At 46.9% G+C, this 22124-nt stretch overlaps 11 protein-coding genes across 11 annotated transcripts; 9 read left to right on the top strand and 2 right to left on the bottom strand.

Moving 5' to 3' along the window:
• Positions 1–54: 54 nt before the first annotated feature.
• LY89DRAFT_195374 (FAD-linked reductase) lies at positions 55–2070 on the top strand. Its single transcript, XM_018205734.1, has 2 exons — positions 55–1075; positions 1130–2070. Exons 1-2 carry the CDS (start codon positions 340–342, stop codon positions 1813–1815), a joined length of 1422 nt encoding a protein of 473 aa, XP_018067202.1. The 5' UTR covers positions 55–339; the 3' UTR covers positions 1816–2070.
• A 243-nt stretch (positions 2071–2313) lies between these two features.
• Positions 2314–3411, top strand: LY89DRAFT_709397 (alpha/beta hydrolase fold protein; the record flags this gene model as incomplete). Its single annotated transcript, XM_018217752.1, has 3 exons — positions 2314–2494; positions 2552–2733; positions 2794–3411. 3 exons carry the CDS (start codon positions 2314–2316, stop codon positions 3409–3411), a joined length of 981 nt encoding a protein of 326 aa, XP_018067201.1.
• A 652-nt stretch (positions 3412–4063) lies between these two features.
• LY89DRAFT_687791 (uncharacterized protein) lies at positions 4064–4939 on the top strand. Its single transcript, XM_018215578.1, has one exon. It carries the CDS (start codon positions 4319–4321, stop codon positions 4808–4810), a length of 492 nt encoding a protein of 163 aa, XP_018067200.1. The 5' UTR covers positions 4064–4318; the 3' UTR covers positions 4811–4939.
• A 555-nt stretch (positions 4940–5494) lies between these two features.
• Positions 5495–6563, top strand: LY89DRAFT_755949 (uncharacterized protein). The gene is made up of 2 exons (XM_018221360.1): positions 5495–6105; positions 6159–6563. The coding sequence occupies exons 1-2, from the start codon at positions 5516–5518 to the stop codon at positions 6331–6333; spliced, it is 765 nt and encodes a 254-aa protein (XP_018067199.1). The 5' UTR covers positions 5495–5515; the 3' UTR covers positions 6334–6563.
• A 1210-nt stretch (positions 6564–7773) lies between these two features.
• Positions 7774–8766, bottom strand: LY89DRAFT_785412 (uncharacterized protein; the record flags this gene model as incomplete). The annotated part of the gene is made up of 1 exon (XM_018222893.1): positions 7774–8766. One exon carries the CDS (start codon positions 8764–8766, stop codon positions 7993–7995), a length of 774 nt encoding a protein of 257 aa, XP_018067198.1. The 3' UTR covers positions 7774–7992.
• An 893-nt stretch (positions 8767–9659) lies between these two features.
• LY89DRAFT_622860 (putative sphingoid long-chain base transporter RSB1) lies at positions 9660–11364 on the top strand. The gene is made up of 3 exons (XM_018210990.1): positions 9660–10171; positions 10220–10715; positions 10763–11364. The coding sequence occupies exons 1-3, from the start codon at positions 10086–10088 to the stop codon at positions 11144–11146; spliced, it is 966 nt and encodes a 321-aa protein (XP_018067197.1). The 5' UTR covers positions 9660–10085; the 3' UTR covers positions 11147–11364.
• A 475-nt stretch (positions 11365–11839) lies between these two features.
• On the bottom strand, positions 11840–13910 carry LY89DRAFT_592586 (uncharacterized protein; the record flags this gene model as incomplete). Its single annotated transcript, XM_018209705.1, has 5 exons — positions 11840–12085; positions 12164–12664; positions 12719–13238; positions 13287–13614; positions 13670–13910. 5 exons carry the CDS (start codon positions 13908–13910, stop codon positions 11840–11842), a joined length of 1836 nt encoding a protein of 611 aa, XP_018067196.1.
• Positions 13911–14192: 282 nt separating this feature from the next.
• On the top strand, positions 14193–15133 carry LY89DRAFT_195265 (uncharacterized protein). Its single transcript, XM_018205732.1, has one exon. It carries the CDS (start codon positions 14474–14476, stop codon positions 14942–14944), a length of 471 nt encoding a protein of 156 aa, XP_018067195.1. The 5' UTR covers positions 14193–14473; the 3' UTR covers positions 14945–15133.
• A 1321-nt stretch (positions 15134–16454) lies between these two features.
• Positions 16455–17951, top strand: LY89DRAFT_195318 (uncharacterized protein). Its single transcript, XM_018205733.1, has 2 exons — positions 16455–16536; positions 16606–17951. The coding sequence occupies exon 2, from the start codon at positions 16825–16827 to the stop codon at positions 17602–17604; it is 780 nt and encodes a 259-aa protein (XP_018067194.1). The 5' UTR covers positions 16455–16536; positions 16606–16824; the 3' UTR covers positions 17605–17951.
• A 346-nt stretch (positions 17952–18297) lies between these two features.
• Positions 18298–20206, top strand: LY89DRAFT_699451 (uncharacterized protein; the record flags this gene model as incomplete). Its single annotated transcript, XM_018217057.1, has 4 exons — positions 18298–19034; positions 19218–19293; positions 19326–19446; positions 19566–20206. The coding sequence occupies 4 exons, from the start codon at positions 18298–18300 to the stop codon at positions 20204–20206; spliced, it is 1575 nt and encodes a 524-aa protein (XP_018067193.1).
• Positions 20207–20523: 317 nt separating this feature from the next.
• Positions 20524–21258, top strand: LY89DRAFT_737743 (uncharacterized protein; the record flags this gene model as incomplete). The annotated part of the gene is made up of 1 exon (XM_018220294.1): positions 20524–21258. One exon carries the CDS (start codon positions 20524–20526, stop codon positions 21256–21258), a length of 735 nt encoding a protein of 244 aa, XP_018067192.1.
• Positions 21259–22124: the final 866 nt, after the last annotated feature.

Below are 22124 nucleotides of genomic sequence, written 5' to 3'. Positions count from 1 at the left end.
TTATCAAGTCGTCAAAGCTACAAAAGATGTGGATTCGTTCAGTAGTTGTATCGGTTCTTTGCTATGTTCAAGTGTTCGCAAATTCCCCTTCCAAGCAGCGCATATTCTCTAGTGCCTTCGCGATCCCGGGAAACGCTTCGTATGATTATGTTGGTATGAAATATACAAAGTCATGTTGCTCCCTGCTGAGGAAAACGTTTAGTAATTGGCGGAGGCACGGGTGGTCTAGCCGTTGCAGCACGGCTTGCAGAAACATCATCAGTTGCCGTTGTCGAGGGAGGAGGTTTCTATGAGGTAGAGAATGGCAATCAGAGCGTTGTACCTTGGTATGCTTTGGCAATGCCAGTGCTCTCGGTCTCCACGTCCTACCCCAGGCAGCCTCTGGTAGACTGGGACTTAATCACTGAACCTCAAACATCAGCTAATAATCGACGAATTCATTTCGCCCGAGGAAAGACTCTAGGTGGATGCTCAGCTATCAATACTTTGGGTTATCACCGTGGTTCGATTGGCTCCTACCAATATTGGGCTGATCTTGTTGGGGACCAAAGCTACACATGGCCAAATATCCTTCCTTACTTCAAGAAGTCTACTACCCTCACGCCCCCTGATCTCGCTAAGCGTAACGTCCAGAATGCTACTGTCCTGTATGAGCCCAAAGCTTTTGATAACTCACTCAATGGACCCGTACAAGTATCTTGGGGTAATTGGGTTGATATTACAGGGACTTGGCTCGCTCTGGGCATGCAATCAATTGGACTTCCGCTCAGCCCAACCGGCTTCAGTAGTGGTATCCTCTCCGGATACGGAGGATGGGTCACATCTGAGATAAAAGCAAAAGATGCGACACGTTCTTCCTCGGAGGCAAGCTATCTACGACAGGCCATTGAAGACACAGACATCATGGTTTATACACATACTCAGGCGCAGCGTATCCTCTTTGATCAAGGAACCCCACAGAAAGCGAACTCTGTCTTGGTCTCCACCAATGGGTACGAATACATCATTTCAGCTAACAAGGAAGTCATATTGTCTGCTGGCGTGTTTCATTCTCCTCAGTTGCTCATGGTGTCCGGTAATGCAATCAAACAACCTGGTTCCTATGCCACGCGCTCTAACATACAACCAGGAATCGGTCCCAAAGCAACACTTGAAGCTAACGATATCCCGGTTGTCGTCGATCTCCCTGGCGTAGGACAAAACCTACAAGATCAGATATTCTTCGATGTGCTTAGCGGAGTCAACACACCCAATACCGCTGCTCTCGTAGCAGACCCCACACAAACGGCCAATTTACTTTCCAACTACTTCAACAATGCAACCGGGCCTTACAGCTCCGCTGGTGGTTTCATCGCATTTGAAAAGATTCCTCCATCAATGAGAAACTTCACAAAGCGGACGAGTGATCTCCTGAATACGATTCCAGCGGATTGGCCTGAACTCGAATACATTGTCCTTGCATATCCGAATACGCCTGGTGCGAATGCAACTACTGTTGGAGCCATGAGCGGCACGATCCAAGCCCCGTTTTCTCGGGGCAATGTCACAATATCTAGCTCCAGCATGTTAGATCCACCACTGATCAACATGGGATGGCTCACCGACCCCGCAGACGGTGAACTCCTAGTGGCAGCAGTCAAACGCTGTCGTCAAGCCTGGGCCAGCGATGTCCTCAAACCCATCAAAGTCGGACCCGAAATCTTACCTGGCCCAGATGTACAGTCAGATGCTGATATCTTGGTGTGGCTACGTGGTGTAGTGGCTCCTGTTTGGCATCCAAGCTCTACCTGTTCGATGGGGAAGAAGGGGTTGTAGATTCGAAGGCTAAGGTTTTTGGGGTCGAGGGATTGAGAGTTGTGGATCTCTCGGCGGTGCCGTTTAGTATTCCTGGCCATCCGTCTGGCTCGGTGTATATGTTTGCTGAGAAGATTGCGGATGTTATTAAGAATGGGGACTGACTTTGGCCAAAAGAAAGGAACATAGTAGTCTGGTCAGAAGCTAAACCAAACGACTTTTATCTGTTAATTGAGACACTTGATATCAAAAACAATACAAATTAAGGTTAAGGAGAACACCACTGTTACTTTTCTAACCATCAACTTGATAAATTTTAGAATAGGCAACTAGTTAATTGCTTTCACCAAATCAAAAGCAGTCATCTACCGGGGACATTCATTCATTTCGAGGTGGAAAGGTGCATGTAAAGTCGTGGAGAAAAAGGCCAAAGAGCGACCTTAAGCAAGGGGCTCGCTTAGCAGCAGAATATCAAAATACCCCGCACCTCGGAATCATCGAACATTCTTTCCCATCAACATGTCTCTAATTACAAACTTGAGAGCATACTTGCAGCGGTCATTGACCAGCTTTACAGCAGTTGGAACCCCAGCCAGATCTCAAAGTCCGTCCGGAGGCGAACCTCCTCCTAAGTGCCGATATCGTCTGGACAACGATAGTTCCGACACTCTCACCCTGCCCGATGGACGAAATCTCGGGTGTGCATAGTATGGCTCGCTGACTGGACGACCTATTTTATACATGCATGGCCTTCCAGGCTCTCGTCTAGAGGCTGCTGGTTATGATGACTTGGGCCTGAAGTTAGGTGCTCGGATTATTGCTGCAGATAGACCAGGCTATGGCTGGAGCTCATCACATCCTGATCGAACACTACTTGATTATCCAAAGGACATAGAATATCTTGCCAACCATCTCAAGTTGGATGAATACAGCGTTTTGGTACGAATGCTCGCCGTTGAGAATATTTAAGTGTGCTTGCTGATGGTGCGAATTGGGTAGGGAGTATCAGGAGGTGGACCTTATGCTCTCGTGTGTGCAATGTCATTATCTCCCGATAAGCTCAAGTCTGTTTCTATCGTCTGTGGTCTTGGTCCGCCTGACATCGGGATGCGTGGTGCGGACTTTATACACTGGATTGGCTTTCCTTATGGATGGCGATATAGCCCCGCCATTTTGTTGCGATGGTTTCTCCAACGAGACCCAGCAGCACGCTTGGACTGGAGTGACGAAAAGCGTTTTGAGGTTCTCCAGCAGCAGATTGCAAGCTCTAAAGCAACGACCCATAAGAAAGACCTTGAAGTCACGACAGATGAAGACTTTCTGAGATTGTTCCTGCGATCCTCGCGGGAAAGTTACGCTCAAGGCTTTGATGGGACGTTGCAGGATGGCAAGGTGATGTGTACAGACTTTGCTTTTCGGATAGAGGATATTCGCCACGACTTACCTATACAACTGTGGTATGGAAAGCATGATACTCACGTTCCACTTAACCATGGCGAGCAAATAGCGGCACGGCTGGGCGGTAGAGCGACTTTCAGGGTTGAGGATGAGACCCACGCGAGTATTTCACAACACTGGAAGAGTGAGCAATTGGAAGCTTTGATAAAGAGCATGTAAATCCTGGGATGAGACTTGTATGCAATCAGATTAAGCCAAGCGCAGCAGTCAAGCAGGTTCATAAAGATCGCCGCCCAAGCCTTACCAGCCCCTCCAACATTCTGTGGCTAACACAATGTAGGGGTGGCTTAATGCTCTCGAAACAGTTCTTGAATCTCTGCACAATGCCATTTCGTATTGCATGTCATAGATGCATCAATTTCTATCGATAAATGTCAATTTCCTGGTTATTCCTCGTTCTCGTTTGATTCAACCTCTCACAGTCAGGATGGGTAAAAGCAAGCAATTGCGCCAGGTCGAGCGAGACGGCGTACCGTACGAGACAAAACTTAACAACTCATGAAACCTTTCGGTCTTAGTCTTTGCAAACTACATGGGAACTTGGGAAATAGATCGTGTTTCTCTCGAAGCGCAGGATGACTCTGTGAATTCTTTTACCAAAAATACGCGATACGATGTTCAAAAAAGGATGCGCAATCTATTTCCCATGAAAACCCCTGAATCGGTGCCTGGTTGGAAACTTTATCGCTGCTGGCAGCGAATTATAGGCTGCGGCTGAGACAAGCATCTAGGCCACAAGTATCGAATGTTGGAGGCGGGTTGTTCAGCTGGGCGCTTTGAGCCTTCACAGTCCAGGGATCAGCATCCATGAGTTTGGTTTAAAAGAGCCTAATGTTCCTGCCGCTTTTTTTTCACGTCCTGCTTTTGAGCGAAGAGCTTCCCCTTTCTTCACATCAACAGTCACTCACCTTGAGAAACACTCGATATATACTTCCTCCACGAGCACGAAACATCCCAATCAAATTTACGCTCAACTCTCTGAAACCTCCAACCGATGGCAGCCCCTCAATACTCCAATGGGGCTCCCCAGACCATCGCATCCACAGTCCACACGGGCAAACCACCAATGTCAATATGGGTGCCTATGGGAGTCCTCATTGCCTGGATTTGCTGCTTCATCATCGGCGGCGGTCTCATAGGCGCTTTCGAATCTGGTTCCATTTGTATCGAGAACGACGAATTTACCACAACCTGCTACGGCAACACGGGCGAGTGGTACGCAGGAATTGCATTTATTGTCATTGCTGTGCTCCTGAAGTTTACTTTCTGGGTTCTGTTGATTGTGAGGTGTTTTCAGAGGAGGGGATACGTTGCAGTTACCACGGTGGTACAAAACAACAATACGATCCACAATGAGACGGGGATGCCACTTCGGCAGTATGAGCCTCAGCAGGAGCAGCAGCTTCCACCTGGATACGCGACAAGGCCGTATCAGGATGTTCCGTTACAGAGTCAGTATGACACTTCGAAGGTTGGACAGATGAAGTATTGTGGGCAGTGTGGGACGGGAAATACTACACCGTATTGCTCCAAGTGCGGAGGTCATGTTACAATGTGAGGTGCGGAGGCGCATTGCCGATAGACTATACATTAGTACACGAGGATCATGGGATTAGAGTTGGATCAATATCTGGGGATCAGCCTTCAGATAGATGAACAATCAGTACGATATAATGCAAAAGATTAGTTCAGAATTCAAGGCTTCAATTGTATGGCTGCTTTTGAGAGAGCCGACGATTTAGCTCTGCGACAGCCGGAATGACTCCTACACAAATGACTAATCGTCTCGAGGGTGCCGAACGCTTATGCACATGAATCCCACTATCACCTTGACGCTCGGTCAGAAGCTATAAATACCAGTTGTGTCGAGGCGTAATATGCAATTGGCTTGGTTTGGGATGAAATTGTCTTGTATTTTCTTTTGTGTGCACTCCTTGATGTGGTGGCAAAGTAAAGACGCTGGCTTGAACCTTACCCGATGATAAAGGCAAGCGCCGCGGCGAGCCGCACCCCTCAGCCTCTTGTATTTGAGTATCTAGTTAGGTACATGTTGCTGGTCGTTGAAAAGATTCTAACATTCTTACGATATTTGTCACTTTTTGCACAATTATGCGTTCTCGCTCCGCTCTTTATGACAGCTTATGACTTTTCTAAGTCTAATCCGCAGATCATAATTGATCATGGTAAGTTCTAGTTCTATTCGAGTTATCAGATTCTCGTTTCCTGTCAAAGCTGACTCTTCAAGTCGAGCCTCACGGAACGAATGACCGTTCTATTCAGTCACCAATCTCAAAAAATTACTTATGGCGAATGGATGGATCTCATAACGCTCTGCCTCGCTCCTCTACTTGTTCATATAATAGCCGGCGTACCCACTCCTACCATTCTCACATCAAAGAAGCTTAGCTGGCACGACAAATTTGGTTTTTACAATCCAACTTCAATCATGTGGCGCTATTTCGCAATCCTAGATCGGCGCGTCCGGGCTAAATCGTGGAGTGCAATGGAAATGGCAGCTTCAAATGCCGTATTCTGGACGGACGGAGGCTGGAATGGAAGTGAATACATGATCTGGTCGAGTCGTTTGCATTGTCGAATACCCCCGTCGCAAACCCACATCGACATCATATCCGGTTCTGCGGCGGCAACCCTGGTAGTAGCGTTGCAGGGAATCTCAGCCATATATGCGCTCTTGATGGGAGTAATCTTCCCGAAGTCCTACTCATATGGAGACACGGTCTCGATCAGCAAGGTCTTTATCCCGTTGACTATATTCGGGCTATTTCGGCTACCAATCGCGTTTTGGTTGAGCGACGACTACAAGTTCTCCTTTTCCAAATCAGCGACAGCAAAGTGACCGAGATGGACACTTTGGGCTCGAAGGGTCATGCATACCCTAAACACAGCGCCAGTATCTCCATCGAGCGCCTCTCTGAGGCAGAAATGTTAACTTCGGACGGCGAACAAGAAGAAGGAGCCTTTCATCGGACTTCCTCTTGGCGTGGCTATCTGCATCGAACGATTTTCATGGGCATATTGGTCGCTCTTTGGGGAATCACGATGTACTACATCTCCCCCTGAACGGCGGAAAATTCACCTCAACAAATTTATTCATCAATTCCTTCTACCTGCTTTGGTTGAGCACGACTATAGCCATAATGGGGACGTACTTTTAGATCGGGGATTCGTCGTCTACTATCATCCCTTGTGTCAGTACGACATGGTATAAACTGTACACGAGCTTTTTGTTCGCGTTGATCATTGGAATCATGGTAGTCGCGGGCTTAGAGACGAGAAAAGCAGCATGTGGTCTTTAGACGACGTATCCATCATGGCGCGACGGAAAACTTTGCCCTTAGCTTTGTATTTGAGACGTCTCTGGGCCGAAATTGGAAAGTCTAATGTACAAGGGGTTGGATTTGGAGTTGGAGTTAGAGCTGGAGTGGAGGGATAGATGGGAATATACTTCTTAAATATCAACCTGAGTCTAATTATACCGCATATCCATCTCAACACTGCCAAGTGATAGTACCTTAATAAGAACTAGCTTGAAATCTGCCCTTGTCTGCCTCAGATATCTAGTACATTGCATTGGAACCATGGGCTTAATCAGTAGTATAAATTATCTTAGAGACTGAATTGAGCAGGAAGAGACTTCGGATATACAGACGAAAATACATGCCCACCTAGGCAGTAAACTCTACACGGCACGTGACTTGACCCTTCCTCGACCTCCCGTCATCAAGTACAGGTAAACATGGCGCAAAGAATAAACAGTGTACTACAGTTTGCGAAAAACTTCAGTTGTTCTCTGCTTTAAACATCCAAGCTTATTTGGGAGGAATCTCAGTGTCCTACACATGCTGCAGACTTCTGAAGCTTCGTGGGGTAAGAGCATTATTCCGGAAGTTCTTTCCTCCATATGTCATGCAGCATTGTTCCTGCCAGAATTGATAGATACGACAAGAAACGTCTTCCCTCCTTTCTCGTGCGCTTCTTCTTCCTCTCTTCATCGACAACGAATCATCAACTTTCGAGACTGTAATCCATGCGAACCCAAGACAACCAACCACTTGTCTTTGCTTCTCTAAGTCTGTCTTACTACCTTCACTTTCTATTTTCGAGAACTTCTCTCGACATTTGTTCGGTCACGGTCGCCAAGCAGTCTTTCTTAGCAATCATCCTCACTGCCAACTCATCGCAATGCTTGGGAGCTGTAAGTCTAACCTTTCGTACACTCCTATACCCCTTCCTAGTGTTACTGTGGCCTTGTCGTCTCCAACCACATCTTCTCGTGGCCTGTAGCTAACCATGAGACTCGCAGATCGACACCTTGCACAGCAATCGTTGCCTCTGTCCTCCATTCTTAACATAGGTAGGTGTGGCTTTCGTTTGTTCAGGTGTGGAGGCTCTGGGGATACTCATTGAGGACGCTCATGGGAGTTTGGTTCGATTCCAAACCAAGCAGATGGACAATCACTGTCTGGGTTTTTGCTTTGGCTTTTTCCTCGCCTACTCAGTAACGTGCTGACGAATAAAATGGACTACTTAGGAATTCTCTCGAAAAATCACTCATCCCTCATAGTCCTCGCTGTAGCCAAGTGCAATCAGGATGTTGGGATGTCCAGGAGCAAAAGCGCGTGTTGGAATTTGCATCTTTGGATGAACAAGGCGAGAGCGAGGCTAGTTTAACGTAGATAGACATACCAATAAAAAATCTTGATCCACTCCCATGGCAATTTATTCCACGGTGACTCCTGTTTTGAAGATCGCGACTGTTGCTCGCTTCTTCTTTTTCGGATTGGATTTGTGGTCGACAACAAAGTCGTTGATATGAGGAAGAGGTTTGAATCTTGCACCGTTCCTCGCTGCAGAGTGGGCAAGAACGTGGCCCTTGATAGGCAGTTTATGGTCCTGATTGAAATGGCCAGGGATCCAACGTAACTCAATTTCTATCCCAAGTCGTCTGAGATTATATGCTGCCTTGAGACCAGGCTTAGCTAAAGGCCTTGAAAACCAAACGGATTGCATGCCACCTTTCTGATAATTCCACAGAGCTCTATGCGAGTCTGAATAAATGACAACGACTGATGGTCGCGCTTTCGTTTTGGTGACCTCTTCATCAGCAATCTGAAGCGCTTTCGCGATAGCTCCCATTTCGGCTGCCCATATATTGACCTCTTTCCTGACGTGGTACGACAGTGAGATCCAGCGACTTGGGCCTCTTTTGTACACTACTCCCATTCCAGAGCGTCCGACGAAACCACCGTTCGTTGATGCATCGGTCCAGAATACCATGCGTCCTCCTTGAGAGGTCATTTCTTTGCTGTTGTATTCTGAGCGTGCAGCGGCCAAGGCTGATGTCGTATCAGGATCGATGATCACCGCTCCTGGCAAATCGTAGCTGAATTTCTCCTGCCATAGAGCTTCAGGCTTGTCGGCAGCGGCTCGCTCGTCTAGGGCATCAAAGCTTGATGACGGAACATTGCCCGCTTCTGAGGTTGGAGAAGCCATAATGGTTTCGGCAACTGTTGAATTTTGTTCCATTATATGTAAACGGATTTGGAGATCTTGAACGATCGATATTATGATATGAGTTTGTTGTATTTGTCGAGAGATGAGAATGGCTGACGCGTTGCGAGAAGAATACCTAGGAATCATTCTCGAAGTCTATGAAGAAGGCGTTGTAGAGATGTCAAGTATTCAATACTGTTTCATTTTTTATAGTGCTGAGAATCGAAAACATAAGCAAACATGGAAACATTTTATGAAAGGGTTTCGATTTGGACTGGTGGAAAGCGCTACCACGTGACCAGGCGCAAGCTTAAATGTGAAGTTTTAAGCAAAGATATAGCTGAAAGGATTGGTGGAAATGGTGATAACGTCAAGTTTTCTTCTTAGAGTCCTTTCCCACTCAACCACAAGGTCAAGAAACGCTAATCGGCACCTGAATAGGTATAAGGCTCATGTGATATACATCTATCCTCTGCTTCCCATACCCAGCCAACTTGGCTTGTAAGACGATCGACTGACCGAGTATGCCACTATCTTTTAAAGCTAGAGACATGAGATTCACACAAATGTAAAGAATAGACTTGTTGACAAAAGTATACAGGAGTTATGCAGCCAACGTTTCAACCAAGATGCTCCTCGATCACGCTTCCGATGAGGTTATCGTCACTTGACGAGAGCTTCTGTGAAGATAGCAATTACATACTCGAATAATAAACTACTAGATTCTGTTGGCTCCGATGAAAGAGTGAAGTGAGCTTCAGGACGGGATGAGGTTTTCATATGATTTATGAGTTAAACCTTTTTCGGATTAGGGAATATATACGGCTGGCTTTTGTACCAAGCACGCAGTCGCGACAATATTTTCCGTCTCTTCTTCTTTCCTCACCAATCTCTTACAATCTTACAATCATCCATGCTACGTACCATACCATTCAGCAAAGCCTCCCAGTATGCGAAAATGCACATTACTTCATTACAAGGAGACACAACTGATTCGCGATGACATTTCGTTGCGGACGGATGTCATGCCGCAAACGCAGTCGGAGTCGGCATTGCCAGGTTGAACGCCTCTTTCTGCAGCCACAATTCCATCAAGACGACCACAAAATGCTTCGGAGGTATACAATTGTCAACGACAGAATGAATCGGATGAATGAAGTATCGATTCTGCAGTAGCTGGAAATTCTTAAAAGCCCAAAGATCGACGACAAATGTCAGAATGTCCAGATAACAGAACAAGTTCTATCAGTCAATTTTCTTTCCAACCTGAAATCAAATCACAATTGTCTTTTTGACTCTATTGCAAGTGTCGTGTCATTATGTCAACCTTTTCAAGTCTACTCGATGTCAGAGCGACACCCAACCAGTTCGAAAATTGTACATTTGAAACATGCTCCCTATCAAGGTATTTCCACCACCTCGAGAATTCGACAGACAACTAACATTGGAACAGTTCGTTCTGGTACTATCGACCATCTTTAGTCGCCAACTCGATCTTTCTTTCCCTTTTCGCCCTCTCCCTCCTAGCTTTTATCCTTACATATCTCCTCACCCGACGATTTGGCATCTTCACTGTCGCACTCGCCTGCTGCTGCACCCTTGAAATTATCGGCTACCTCGGCCGCATTATATCTTACTCCAATCCATGGCACGAAACTGGTTTCCTGCTTCAAATTGTTTGCTTGACCATTGCACCAAGTTTCATGGCTGGAGGCATCTACCTCTGTCTACGAAACATCGTGGAAGTGTTTGGCTCAGAAAAATCTCGAATAAGACCAGAATCTTACACTAGGATCTTCATTCCGTGTGATGTTATCTCTTTGATTCTGCAAGCTCTTGGTGGGGCCATGGCATCTATGGCTAGTCATCAGGGCCACTCTTCGGCATTGGGTGATCACATCATGGTCGCTGGGTTGGCATTCCAAGTCTCGACTTTGACTTTGTTCATGGTGAGCTCATCACCCTTGAACATATTTTCACTTCTAACTAGTTTTAGGCAGTCTGTATCGACTTCGCTGTGAGGACTTCAAAGCATCCAGACGACAATAGAGATGACACGAAACTTCTCAGCGTCCGGTCTACAAAGCGATTTTCTCAATTCATCTTTTCGTTAGCTATTGCCACTATCTGCATCTTCATTCGCTCTATCTATCGTGTCGCCGAATTGTCTGAAAGCTGGACCGGTCACCTCATTCGACAGCAGTGGCTGTTCGTTGGTTTGGAAGGCGTGATGATTGTTGTTGCTTTTGCTGTCCTGAACATATCTCACCCCGCTTTCTGCTTCGACGCAAGATCGGCGGCTAGTACTGGTGCAGAGATTTCCGACGAGTTCACTTCGGGAGATCAGGCCAAAGAAATGGACTCCGAGAATAGAGTTTGAGTCTTCCTCAAGAAGGCGATCCTGGCCAAAGGTTATGGCGACGGTCAGAGGCGACAGCTGGGGATACCAAATTGTTCATAAAGCATATTTTCTTCCTTACGGTGGTGTTCGCTTCTAGATATTTTTGATTTTCTAAAATTTAGATGCTCTACGTCATGATTCCTGTATGATTTAATTTTAAGGAGTATTTGTTGCAGATAGAATGTCAGCTCCACGGTTCCCAAGCAGCTTGCTTAGCATTTTTGCACCAATAGAAATATATCCCGGGAAGTCTCCCGCCACAATTCGACTCCTACCCTGTTTCCCCTCTAAGACCTAGAGTGAGATTAATGTTATTGGTAGCCATCTAACTGCCATCTAACCCCCACGGGATGTCCTCGCCAAGATATTCAATACCTCCGACACCCTCGAATAGGTCCGTGTCTGGTCTGGATAGCTCATCATCATCAATGGGCTCTGATGTCGCAACCATCTTCCCTTTCGCCACAGCACTCTTATTACTCGTCGAGACGCTATCGCCACGAAATGGTTGCGAGATAGCCTCGGCTGGTGACCCTTCTCCTGTCTGCTCCACGATCCTCACAAGTGGACTCACGAAAGTAATCCATTCCGAATTCTCAGATTCTTCTCGAATAGATATACCGGCCTATCATAATCGTCAATATACCATTGAGAACACTGCACTGGGAGTTGTCATACCACGCTTTGTTCAAGGTTCGAAAACGTTACATTTTCCTGCAGCGCGGGAAGTCCAAACCCTTCCAAGTCCAGTTGTAAGAGATACGACTCCGCCAGTGGATTTGAGTCCTTGATGGCAACTAGGGCGGAAAGAAGGAATCGCATTGATGATTGTGCTTCGTCGTCGTACGGATTTCGTTTCGCGATTTCGGCAAAGATACGTGTAGCTACGTATAGAGAGAAGGGTGTGTAGACATTCAGCTGTCGGAGCTTATCAGCAGAATTTTCTCTAAACAAAATCGAATATCGGCTACAAGTGTTAGCAGAAATACGACTCACCGTTGCCAAATCAACATGAGCTACCCATTTCATGACATGTGATACCTGCATTGCAGCAGCGAAACACCTTGCTTTACTCTCTTCAACCACCAGTTCTGCAGTCCCTGCCATTTGTTTTTCGGCTTTGAAAATCGCAGCTTGATGTAAACAAATAACTGCAGACTGCAAACTCATGTTGAGAAAGATGGTGTTAGGGTTTGATGATCCAGATGGTAAGCGAAGATGTGCTGGGAGGTAAAGAGACATGTTGAGGAGCGTATTGTCTATGCTTCGATGCCTCTTCCAGAACTCGAGATTTTCCTCTTCCTCGCTAACTGTGGTCGTAGGACGATGGAGATGCTGAAATACACGGCCTGTGAGACTGGCTACCACGACACAGCCTGCAAATGGAGAGAGGGAAGATGCGTGAGCTGGACTCATGGCTTCCGCCAGTGATATCCCTGGAGCGTCGTCCATTCCTTGCTCAAAAGCTTCTTCCGAACAAGGCATATTGGTCACGATCTTCAGAACAATCAGCGTTCCCTACTCATTTCTTGGACGTAAGGAAGAACAAACATCCCTCTCATCAACAATCAACGGCCACCCCGTCCCGACTGCCGCATACCGATCCATACTGAATCCCCACCAAAAAGCCCTCCTCCTCTCCTCCCTCTCGCCCCTTTCTCCCACACCTCTCAGCGTCCTCTTAACGTCCAACCCCAGCCCATCCAATCTATGCAGTCCCAGCATCTGACAGATCCTTACAGCGCGTCCAGTCGTCATCCATGCGTTGGGAAACATCATCATCTTGAACTCGTACATGGCGATCAGGAGCCAAGCTTGCACGTGCTGAATGTTGATGTATTTCTGACGATTGGGAGAAGTTTCAGCAATCTGTGCGTATTTGCGGGAGAGGAGGTGGAAGTGGATGTGTAGGTGGTGGTAAGAGGGGGTTATGGAAGCGGAGTGTGAGAGGATAGCGTAGCGGAGGGAGATTGGGGGCCGAGAGTGGGTGGGGAGACTGAGGGAGGCGAGGTAGCGAGATTGGTGTATGATAGGGATTGAGGGGTGGACTTTGGTGAAGTATATCTCGGTTCTGGATTAGGGTTAGTATTGATCGCCGGAGATAGTTAGGGGACGGTACAGTTCGTCGATTGTGTCCTGGGGAGGAAGCGGCTCTTCTACTCCAAGTTCGATCATGGCCCAGAGAGAAGCGTCGTCTAACGGAGCTGATGATAGGTCTGAGAGGTTGATTCCAGAAAACGGTGTCGTTATCAGGGGATCAAACGACCGAGAGAATGTTTCGTTGTCTTCCGCGCTTGTCATCAAGGATTGGTCTAGATCAAGAGGCATCTGGATGTCCAAATCATCAAAGACACTAGGATCTCCGATATCTACGTGAAGGGTATTTGAACTTTCATGCTTTCCACCTTCACTTGTCTCATATTTTTTCAACAAATCTTCAACTTGCGCTATATATCAAGTCAGTTTCCTTTATCGCAGCTTTCTCTCACAACGAAGACATACCAAGTCTCGACTCAAGTCCTTTCACATATCCGCGCCTTGGACCACTCTTCTTTCTGGCATCATTATATATACACTCGTGACCCAATCTTGCGCATCTTCCACACGAAGGACTCACTCCATCACACCTCAATTTCCGTCTTCTACATACCAAACAAGCGTTTTTCTGCAGTTGTTGCGTCTTTGAACTTTCGTCTATATTGGGATGCGTAGGCGCAGCAGAAGACTCAGCGTGCGACGACATTGTTTCTCAATGAGAATCTTCAAGAGAAAGTATAAGAGACAGTGTGACTCTTCCTAGGAAGGTAAATCTGTAACGGGGTCAAGATTGAGATCGTTGTCGACCATCTTTCAGCCGTTGTCGGTGGCCGCGGTGTATGTCTCTATCCTTCGGCGTAGGAGGCTTGCTATCCCGTTCATTTTCCATATTGTGGCGCTCGTGCAACGGAAAGGGTTGGATGAGAATTTGAGCCTGCACATAGAATACCAAAAGTGGCTTTGGAGAATGGAAGCTTGAGATCTGATTTGATAGCCTTCATGAGTTACCAACTTTGGAACATGATGCAAAAGTACGGTACCTTCGCAGTCGCCTGAGTTCGCATGCTCATTACTGACCGAAAGTCTTACAAGCAGTCTGGCTATATTTTCAATGGAAATCAACCTCCAAAATGAGGAGAGCGTGCCAGTTCCGTATGTTGTAGAAGGAAAATGTGTATCACGTGATGAGGGAATTGCCTGTCATCAAGCGATACAGCCATCGTAGTTGCTTGATGGTGCAGTAGAAGACCATCAGCTATCTTATCTCTAATGTATGCTAGGGATGTTCAGAAGCTCTCTGGATTCCATATTCGATGGGTGTTGCACCACGTGATGCTTAGCGTCGCCCGAATTTCAACGTCAAGTTCCTTTCTTTCTCAGAATCAATCACCGCATCTCCATCATCAGCAGCCTTCGTATCATCACCCACTCGGCTTACCATACCTACCGTACAATACCCTCACGAGAGCGAGTGGTTTTGAGGCAATATGTACTGTTGTCAACGCAAAAATGGGGATGTTAAGTTTCTTACAGCAGGCTAAACAAAACAGAATGCCCGGAGGTAAACCCGGCTTACCCAACATCAGGTCATGCAGCAACAAGCTTTTTACTCGTCTTCAAGAACTTGATCGGACGACTCAAACTGGATTTCGTTCTCTCGCATGTCTCAGTTTCGGAGCAGTTCGGATAACCAATCGGGACCGAGTCCCGCATTGTCTGCAGAAGGGTCAAAGCAGCTGATAGGCGCTGTCAGCCTGTCGCTGATTGTAGATCCCAGATCCCAGATTCGCCGCTAAAGATCATCACAACTCTTCTTGTCTGCTTGCAGAGATCGCTTAGCGCCTATCAAACGAAACAACTTGTGTCTAGTCGCCGGGCAGTACGCGCAATCAACAGCATCTACCTCTGTCGACAATTAACTCGACCTTCATCCGAATCTTCAGACGAAAACCGCGTTCATCTGATGTTGAAGTTTGTAACACCTTCCGGATGCTGTTGTCCATACGTTGCGTCCTACGTCAGATCTTCTGAGACCCTTCCTCAAACAGCAGCTCTGTTGACCGGACGGATCAAGTGAGAACGCAGGTGATGAGTCCCGGACTGACTCTGACTTCGTGATGTTACGAATGCCACCATGCGGTGAATTGAATGGTATTGTAACAGGACGTATCAGGAAGGTCTGCGAGTTGTGTGACTCTCACCTAGGCACTCCAGCATACGTATTGGTTGATAACTCTAACGGCAGACGGAGAAAAGCACAGCGGAATGGCGCAAGATGCGAGGGCACATGCAGACGTGCAGATGCCAAGGACGGCGACCACGATATGATGTGGAGCCGGAGTAGACTCCCAAGATGTTCGGATGGTCCACTAAGTCCCAAGCTCCCGCCACGATTCCGGCAGATATTCATCCAAGGAATTATCCAAACAACAACAGATGAAATCGAATATATTTCACGTGCTGGCCAAGATTGGCGATACTTAACGACAAGATCGATATGAAATCCATGTATTCAGGCAGGATATCCGAGTCAAAACTCCAAGAAGAAGCCTTCAACAAAATCTGTGCTTACCGTTCTTATCTTTCCACCCCGGCGATCACATCGGGCCCGTAGCTTCGGCATACAGTATCCCATGTCCATGCTTCTTCGGCTCTGGTTCCTCATTCGCTTAGCGACTCTCCTTATCAGCCACACCGAAGCGAGTGCTCAGGGGGGTTGCGGGGGAGTCAGAGGATCAGGGAGCTTGTTTACCAGAGTCCAATATACCCACCAATAAAGAGTCGATGAGATGCCATGGCCTGCATTATTATGCCCCTCCTTCAATATCTGATGGTGGGGTAAAGCAACAATGGCCGGCTTTCTCATTACTTTTGCGGCTTCAACCCGTTTCATAGACCTTTGAATTTCTGGTAATCAAATCCTTACCCCAGTTTTGATAGGAGAAGTGGTCTGTAGATTTTCCGCATTGCAGTTCAACATAGTGGGTGAGGCTCTTTCGCAAGCCACCTCCGAACCCAGTCCATAAGCTGAGCATTATAGGACCCATACGTCCACGAGCAGCGACCAGTGCTCAACAAACAGGAGATCAGGTGGAGAAGTGATCATCAACCTTATCTGAGGCCTTTCGGATGCTATCTCAGAATTAGGAATGTGACCTTCGCTCAGCAAGTATTCTAGAATCGGCACATCCAATCACCCCTTGGAAAGGCTGCTTCATCTAAGAGGCCAAGGCTCAACGTCTAGCTCCCCGCTTCGTCCTTCCTCTCTGTGGCTGTTAGGCCGAACATTGCAGGATCTAGCAGAGGAGTGGCCTGCAGCAGTACGTGGACAGGTACCCGCCACTCAAAGTTTTTCCATATTGTTCCTGGACGCAAAGCTAAATTGAACGTTCTGGATGCAGGTTTGAGGATTATCACACTTTTTATACTATTCCGGAAGGTCCCTATATGACAATCATGAATTTTGTTAAGCTTCCAGCGTCTATGCTGAGTATAAGTATGCCAAGGAAGCCACCAACACTTAGTCTTCTCTCCTCAGCCCTTTCAGTCAAGCTCAGTTCCAGACATCTCAGCCGTCACTTCTGCCAAGCAAATACTACCTGTTCTCCTTCTTATTCAAGATGAAGTTCTTCACTCTCGCATCCACTATGCTTCTCGCAAGTGGCGCCATAGCCGCTCCAGGAACAGCCCGCCGAGCTGAGCGCCACCGCAAGCGCGTTGCCAACCGCAGCGGCAACCCCATGATCAAGTCCAATGGTGCCGCTGCCGTTGCAGCCGCCAACATTTCAAACGTCGAGTACAGCGAGAACTGGGCTGGTGCCGTCTTGATCGGTACTGGCTACAAGTCCGTGACCGGAACTTTCACCGTCCCAACTCCATCTACGACCGGCTCAGGCTCTGCTTGGGTTGGGATCGATGGTGACACTTGCGATACCGCCATCTTGCAAACTGGTATTGACTGGACCAAGTCTGGCTCCAGTATCACTTACGATGCCTGGTATGAGTGGTATCCCGACTACGCCTATGATTTCTCCGGCATTTCAATCGCGGCTGGCAACACCATCACGGTCACCGTGACCGCCACTTCCGATACTGCTGGTACAGCAGTCATCGAGAACGTTAGTACAGGCACGACCGTTACCCACACTTTCACTGGGGGCGAGGACGGTGATCTCTGCGAGTACAACGCAGAATGGATTGTTGAGGACTACGAGGAGGGCGACTCTTTGGTCACTTTTGCCGATTTCGGCACCGTTGAGTTCACCGACTGCTCTGCTACCGATGGATCAGGAACTGTTGGAACAACTGGTGCTACTATCATCGACATTGAGCAGAACAACAAGGTCCTCACCTCTTGCTCTGTTCCCAGCTCTTCGGAAGTTCTTTGCACTTATGTTTAAAGGCGTGGAGGGCCGAGGGAGGTTATTGCATTGCATGAGTTGGGTGATGAAAAGGGGGCCTACCGGTAGTGTTGTGGCTTGACTGAGATCGAAGAGCATGAGGGTTTAATTTTCTGATTATGCAGTTATGGTTTGAACTTTTCAACAAATGGATGATCGGTTTTGCGCAATACTGTCCGTATTTTGCTTCGCTTGAGTCCTTGGTCGTTCATGAAGTGGCTACACCTTGGCAGTTTTTTCGCTTAATCCGCTTAACTCGTGCCAGTATTTGCCCCTATTTTGGGTTGTCTTCCCTAAGCTCATTCCAAACCATTGCGTGTAGATCTGTGCTCGTTGCAAGTATGTTTCTCCTTGTAAATAGCACGTGATGCGTGAGGCTTGAGAAATCGATCCAACTGCGCTAAGATATCAGCTGCATTATCCTCGTACTCCAGCTACTCGCAATTTGTTAATATTGTTTTTCATTCAGAGGCACAGAGACAAAAAGAACGTTGTTACCAGTCATAATATAATGCTTTGAAGAAAGAGCCGTGAGGTGCGCCTGCATATTGCTCAGCCACCATGCAGCCTCACTGGGGCTGAGAATGCCCTGCACCCGACAATTTTCCAGCCTGATCAAAAGCTCTGTCTACGACTTGAATCTGCGAGTTCGATTTCATAGTCCAACTACTTCTTCGTCACGATCCTTCAGATATGGATCCGCTCACTGCCTTGGGTCTAGCATCAAACATTATTCAACTTATCCAGTTCACAAGCGACCTCGTATCCAAGGGTCGCGAGATCTACAACTCGGCAGATGGGAGCCTCGTGGAGAACTTGGAGCTCGAAACAATAGCTCAAAGTCTTCAAAATCTCAGCATCGACATCTTGCCTTCACACTCGTCTCGGACGGACAAGCAGCTCGTAGACCTGTGTAAGAAATGCAATGAAATTTCGCAAGAGCTTGTCAAAGCAATCACAGCAGTCAAAGCAAACGGTCCAGATAAAAAGTGGGACAGCTTTCGTCAAGCTTTGAGCAGTGTCTGGAATCAAAAGGCAATTGATGCGTTATCGGCGAGAATGGAGAGGTACAGGAGCCAACTTGATACTACCCTACTCGTATCATTGCGAGAGAAGCTTGAAAGCGAGGATCGAACGAGATTGATATTTCCACAAGGCTTAACACGCATTAACGCTGAAGCAAAGAAGCCGTGGCATGCTGAGCTCATAGAAACTTTGAAACAGAACGATTGGCAGGCGAAAAGTCAGCAAGATAGGATTGCATTTTCCTCGAGGTTGTCAGATTATAGTAAAGACGACCGTGAACAATTGTGCAAGGCGCATATCTTGGAGCAACTCGTCTTTGGGGATATGGGAGATCGATATAAGCGTATCGAGGAGGCACATCAACGGACTTTCAATTGGATCTTTCAAGAAGGGCGAGATGGCGAGTCTGAATATCTGGCAGTTATGGCCCAAGCTATCGAGGGCGAGTCGATACTGCAAGGAGCTCAATTATCGGCCCATCTGAAAGATACGAGTGGTGGGCCGGCGGCAAGCGAGACCAGTTCAGACGGGGAAACTCCTGTTGTGAGAAACATTACCGGCAACGCTCAGACGCTTAACTGGAGCAGCTTCGTCAAGTGGCTGAGCAATGACGAAGACTTGTACTGGATCACTGGCAAGCCCGGATCAGGGAAATCGACATTAGTAAATACCTCTACAATGACGGACGAACTCAGCACAACTTGATGCGTTGGAGTGGAAGTAAACCTCTGGTGACTGCTGGCTTCTTTTTCTGGAATTCTGGAACAGTGATGCAAATGTCTAAGATGGGCTTGTTGCAAGCTCTTCTGCATGATTGTATCAACAACTCCCCAGATCTTTTACCAAGGCTTTTTCCTCAGCGATGGAAATCATATGAGTTGTTTGGGGGGGACTTGCGAGCTTGGACTTGGTCCGAACTTGAGTTTGCGTTCAAGTGTTTATTATCCGACGAGTCTCAGAACTTCTTCTTTTTATCGATGGTCTTGATGAATTCGACGGTGACTGTACGAAGCTGGCTTCGTTTGTCCTTGAACATTCGGCGAGACCAAACGTCAAGATATGTGCTGCCAGCCGGCCATGGTTGGTATTCGAAGTCGCCTTCAAGCAACGGCCATCGCTGAAGCTGGAGGACTTGACAGCTTCGGACATCATGCTCTTCGTGGGGGAGAGACTTCGTGGACACAGCATGTTCAACCACTTAGAATCAATACAGCCCCAGGAAGCCAAGAATCTGATTGCTGAGGTTACAGGGAAGGCATCTGGAGTCTTCCTGTGGGTTCGCTTGGTCATATCTTCTTTATTAGAAGGACTTCGAGATGGCGACAACATGAAAGATCTCCAGAAAAGACTATACTCTCTGCCAGGAGATCTTGAAGAGTTATTTTCCAAGATACTCAATCAACTGAGTTCTTCATACTTCGAGCAAGCATCGAAGTTATTCCAACTTGTGCGAGCGGCAGGTGAGACACTGTCCCTCTTAAGTCTCTCCTTTGCAGTAGACGGTCTAGACGAAGCAATAGATGCCGAAGTGGAACCATTGTCTAGTCTTGAGAAAAATACAGGACAGAAAGGATGAGGCGGCAGCTGAACAGCCGGTGCAAGGGCCTTCTCGAAGCAGCGAATCCCGGTAAGATACACACAGGCACAGGACACAGCGACGCGCAATACCTGCATTCAACAAGAGGGCCCAGCAGCGCAACAAAAGTGCAATATCTCCATCGAACAGTCATAGACTTTCTCAACAGACCGACAGTATGTGACTACATACTTTCTGGGACGGATGAGTCCTTTGATGTCAATATATGCTTGTCTGGCGCTTTCCTCATGCGTATCAAACGCTTAACGACGTCGTTGGTGTCACCGGATTTGAAACCACTACTAAAAAGCTTCAACATGTACACCAAAAGAATCGAACACAAGAACCCAGAAGCCAATATCAAGGCTCTCCAAGATTTGAATCGCACGGGTCGTACGATCTTTGCAAAAACTTCCCTCGAATACAAAACATTGATGGGAGCTCCCCCCAGGCTAGCAGGAGAGCCAGGAATTGATATTGAGAATCCTGATCATTGCACCAGCTTAATTCCAAAAGGAACATTACCTGTGTTGCTGAGCCCTCGTTCGTTTCTCGAATATGCGTTTCGATATCCATATTATGCATACGTCGAGCATGAGCTCAAACTTGGGTATAAAGTAGACACTTCAGTGGGCAGCACTTCTTTGCTACACTCTGCAACATGTGCTGGAGACTACAAAATGATGCAGATCCTACTTCGATACGGTGCAGATCCAAATTACCACTCAGAAATAGATCCAACTTGTTCAAACTCTTGGGAACAACACATCGAGCTGAGCCTTTTACGGAATAGTTGGAAAGTAGGAGGCTCCAACGAACTCGACCGCGAAGCAAAAACTATCGCTTTGTTCCTAGAATATAAGGCCGATACTAGAGCTGTTGTTCAGGGCCAATCTGTTAAAAGCATCATATATCGATTCAAAGACTGGGATAAAGGACGAACAGCTGAGCTCCTCGAGAAATTCGACGTCGCAAGAAAGGCTCAAGCGCGGCCGAATAGACTATCCATCATGTTTGCAAATTTGGGACGGACTAATTCCAGAACAAAGTGAGCTATGAAACTCAAACTTGGGTCCCAGGTATACGACATTTAGGATTGTTCTTACCTTGAAGAAGTAAGATGTGGCATTTCATAGTATCTGATTTGGGACTGGAAGCGGTTTAACTCCCTTTCCTGGAGATACTCTTTCGATCTAGTACAGTGATGAATGGCGTTTCCATCTAAGGAGATTCTAGAGGTTGTGTGAAAGTGAACAGTGCAGTATATGATGATTCAAGCGCATGAACCAGGATGAAAGAGCGAGTGTCGTGGAGCAAGGCAGTGTTGCAACTAGTCACGTGTCCAATAATGTATCACTTCTCTTGCATCTCCAAACGGAACTTAGCAAGGTGCATGATATAGCAGTGGAGTAGAAAACTAACAGATTCTGCTCATACTGTACCATCATTTGTCCTATCAAGAATACGTAGAAAGACGAATTTGATTTACGTATGGGAGATATAACCCGTTAACCTGTACTTTGTCTATTGGCTCAGCTAATCGCTGGCTGACTGATGACTCTGGAGACTGCACATCTTGGGAAATCATCTAGTTCCAAAATTTTGATGTAACTACCAAGGATTCTCCTTATCATTAGAGAAGTTATCATCGAGCAATGTAAGATCGTTTAGAAATTAAAGTATATTCAAAAATTATTCAATCTCGTTTAGACAATCATCTTGTATTAGGTGAATCAGATCATAGAGACAAGCTTATGGGTCCCATATTGAGTGTTCTACACAATTTGACAATGGTACTCATGACGCTATAGAAACGCTAGTATTCGAATCACAATGGAGCTGACTTTAGTCTTTCGAATATCAAAATCCATGAGGGAGTCAAATGCTGCCCTGAAAGATTCAATACACAAATTGTACC

Source organism: Mollisia scopiformis (genome assembly GCF_001500285.1).
Source record: "Mollisia scopiformis unplaced genomic scaffold LY89scaffold_20, whole genome shotgun sequence".
Classification (NCBI taxonomy): domain Eukaryota; kingdom Fungi; phylum Ascomycota; class Leotiomycetes; order Helotiales; family Mollisiaceae; genus Mollisia; species Mollisia scopiformis.
The sequence above is the reverse complement of the archived record's forward strand: the minus strand, read 5'-3'. Positions and strand labels throughout refer to the sequence as shown.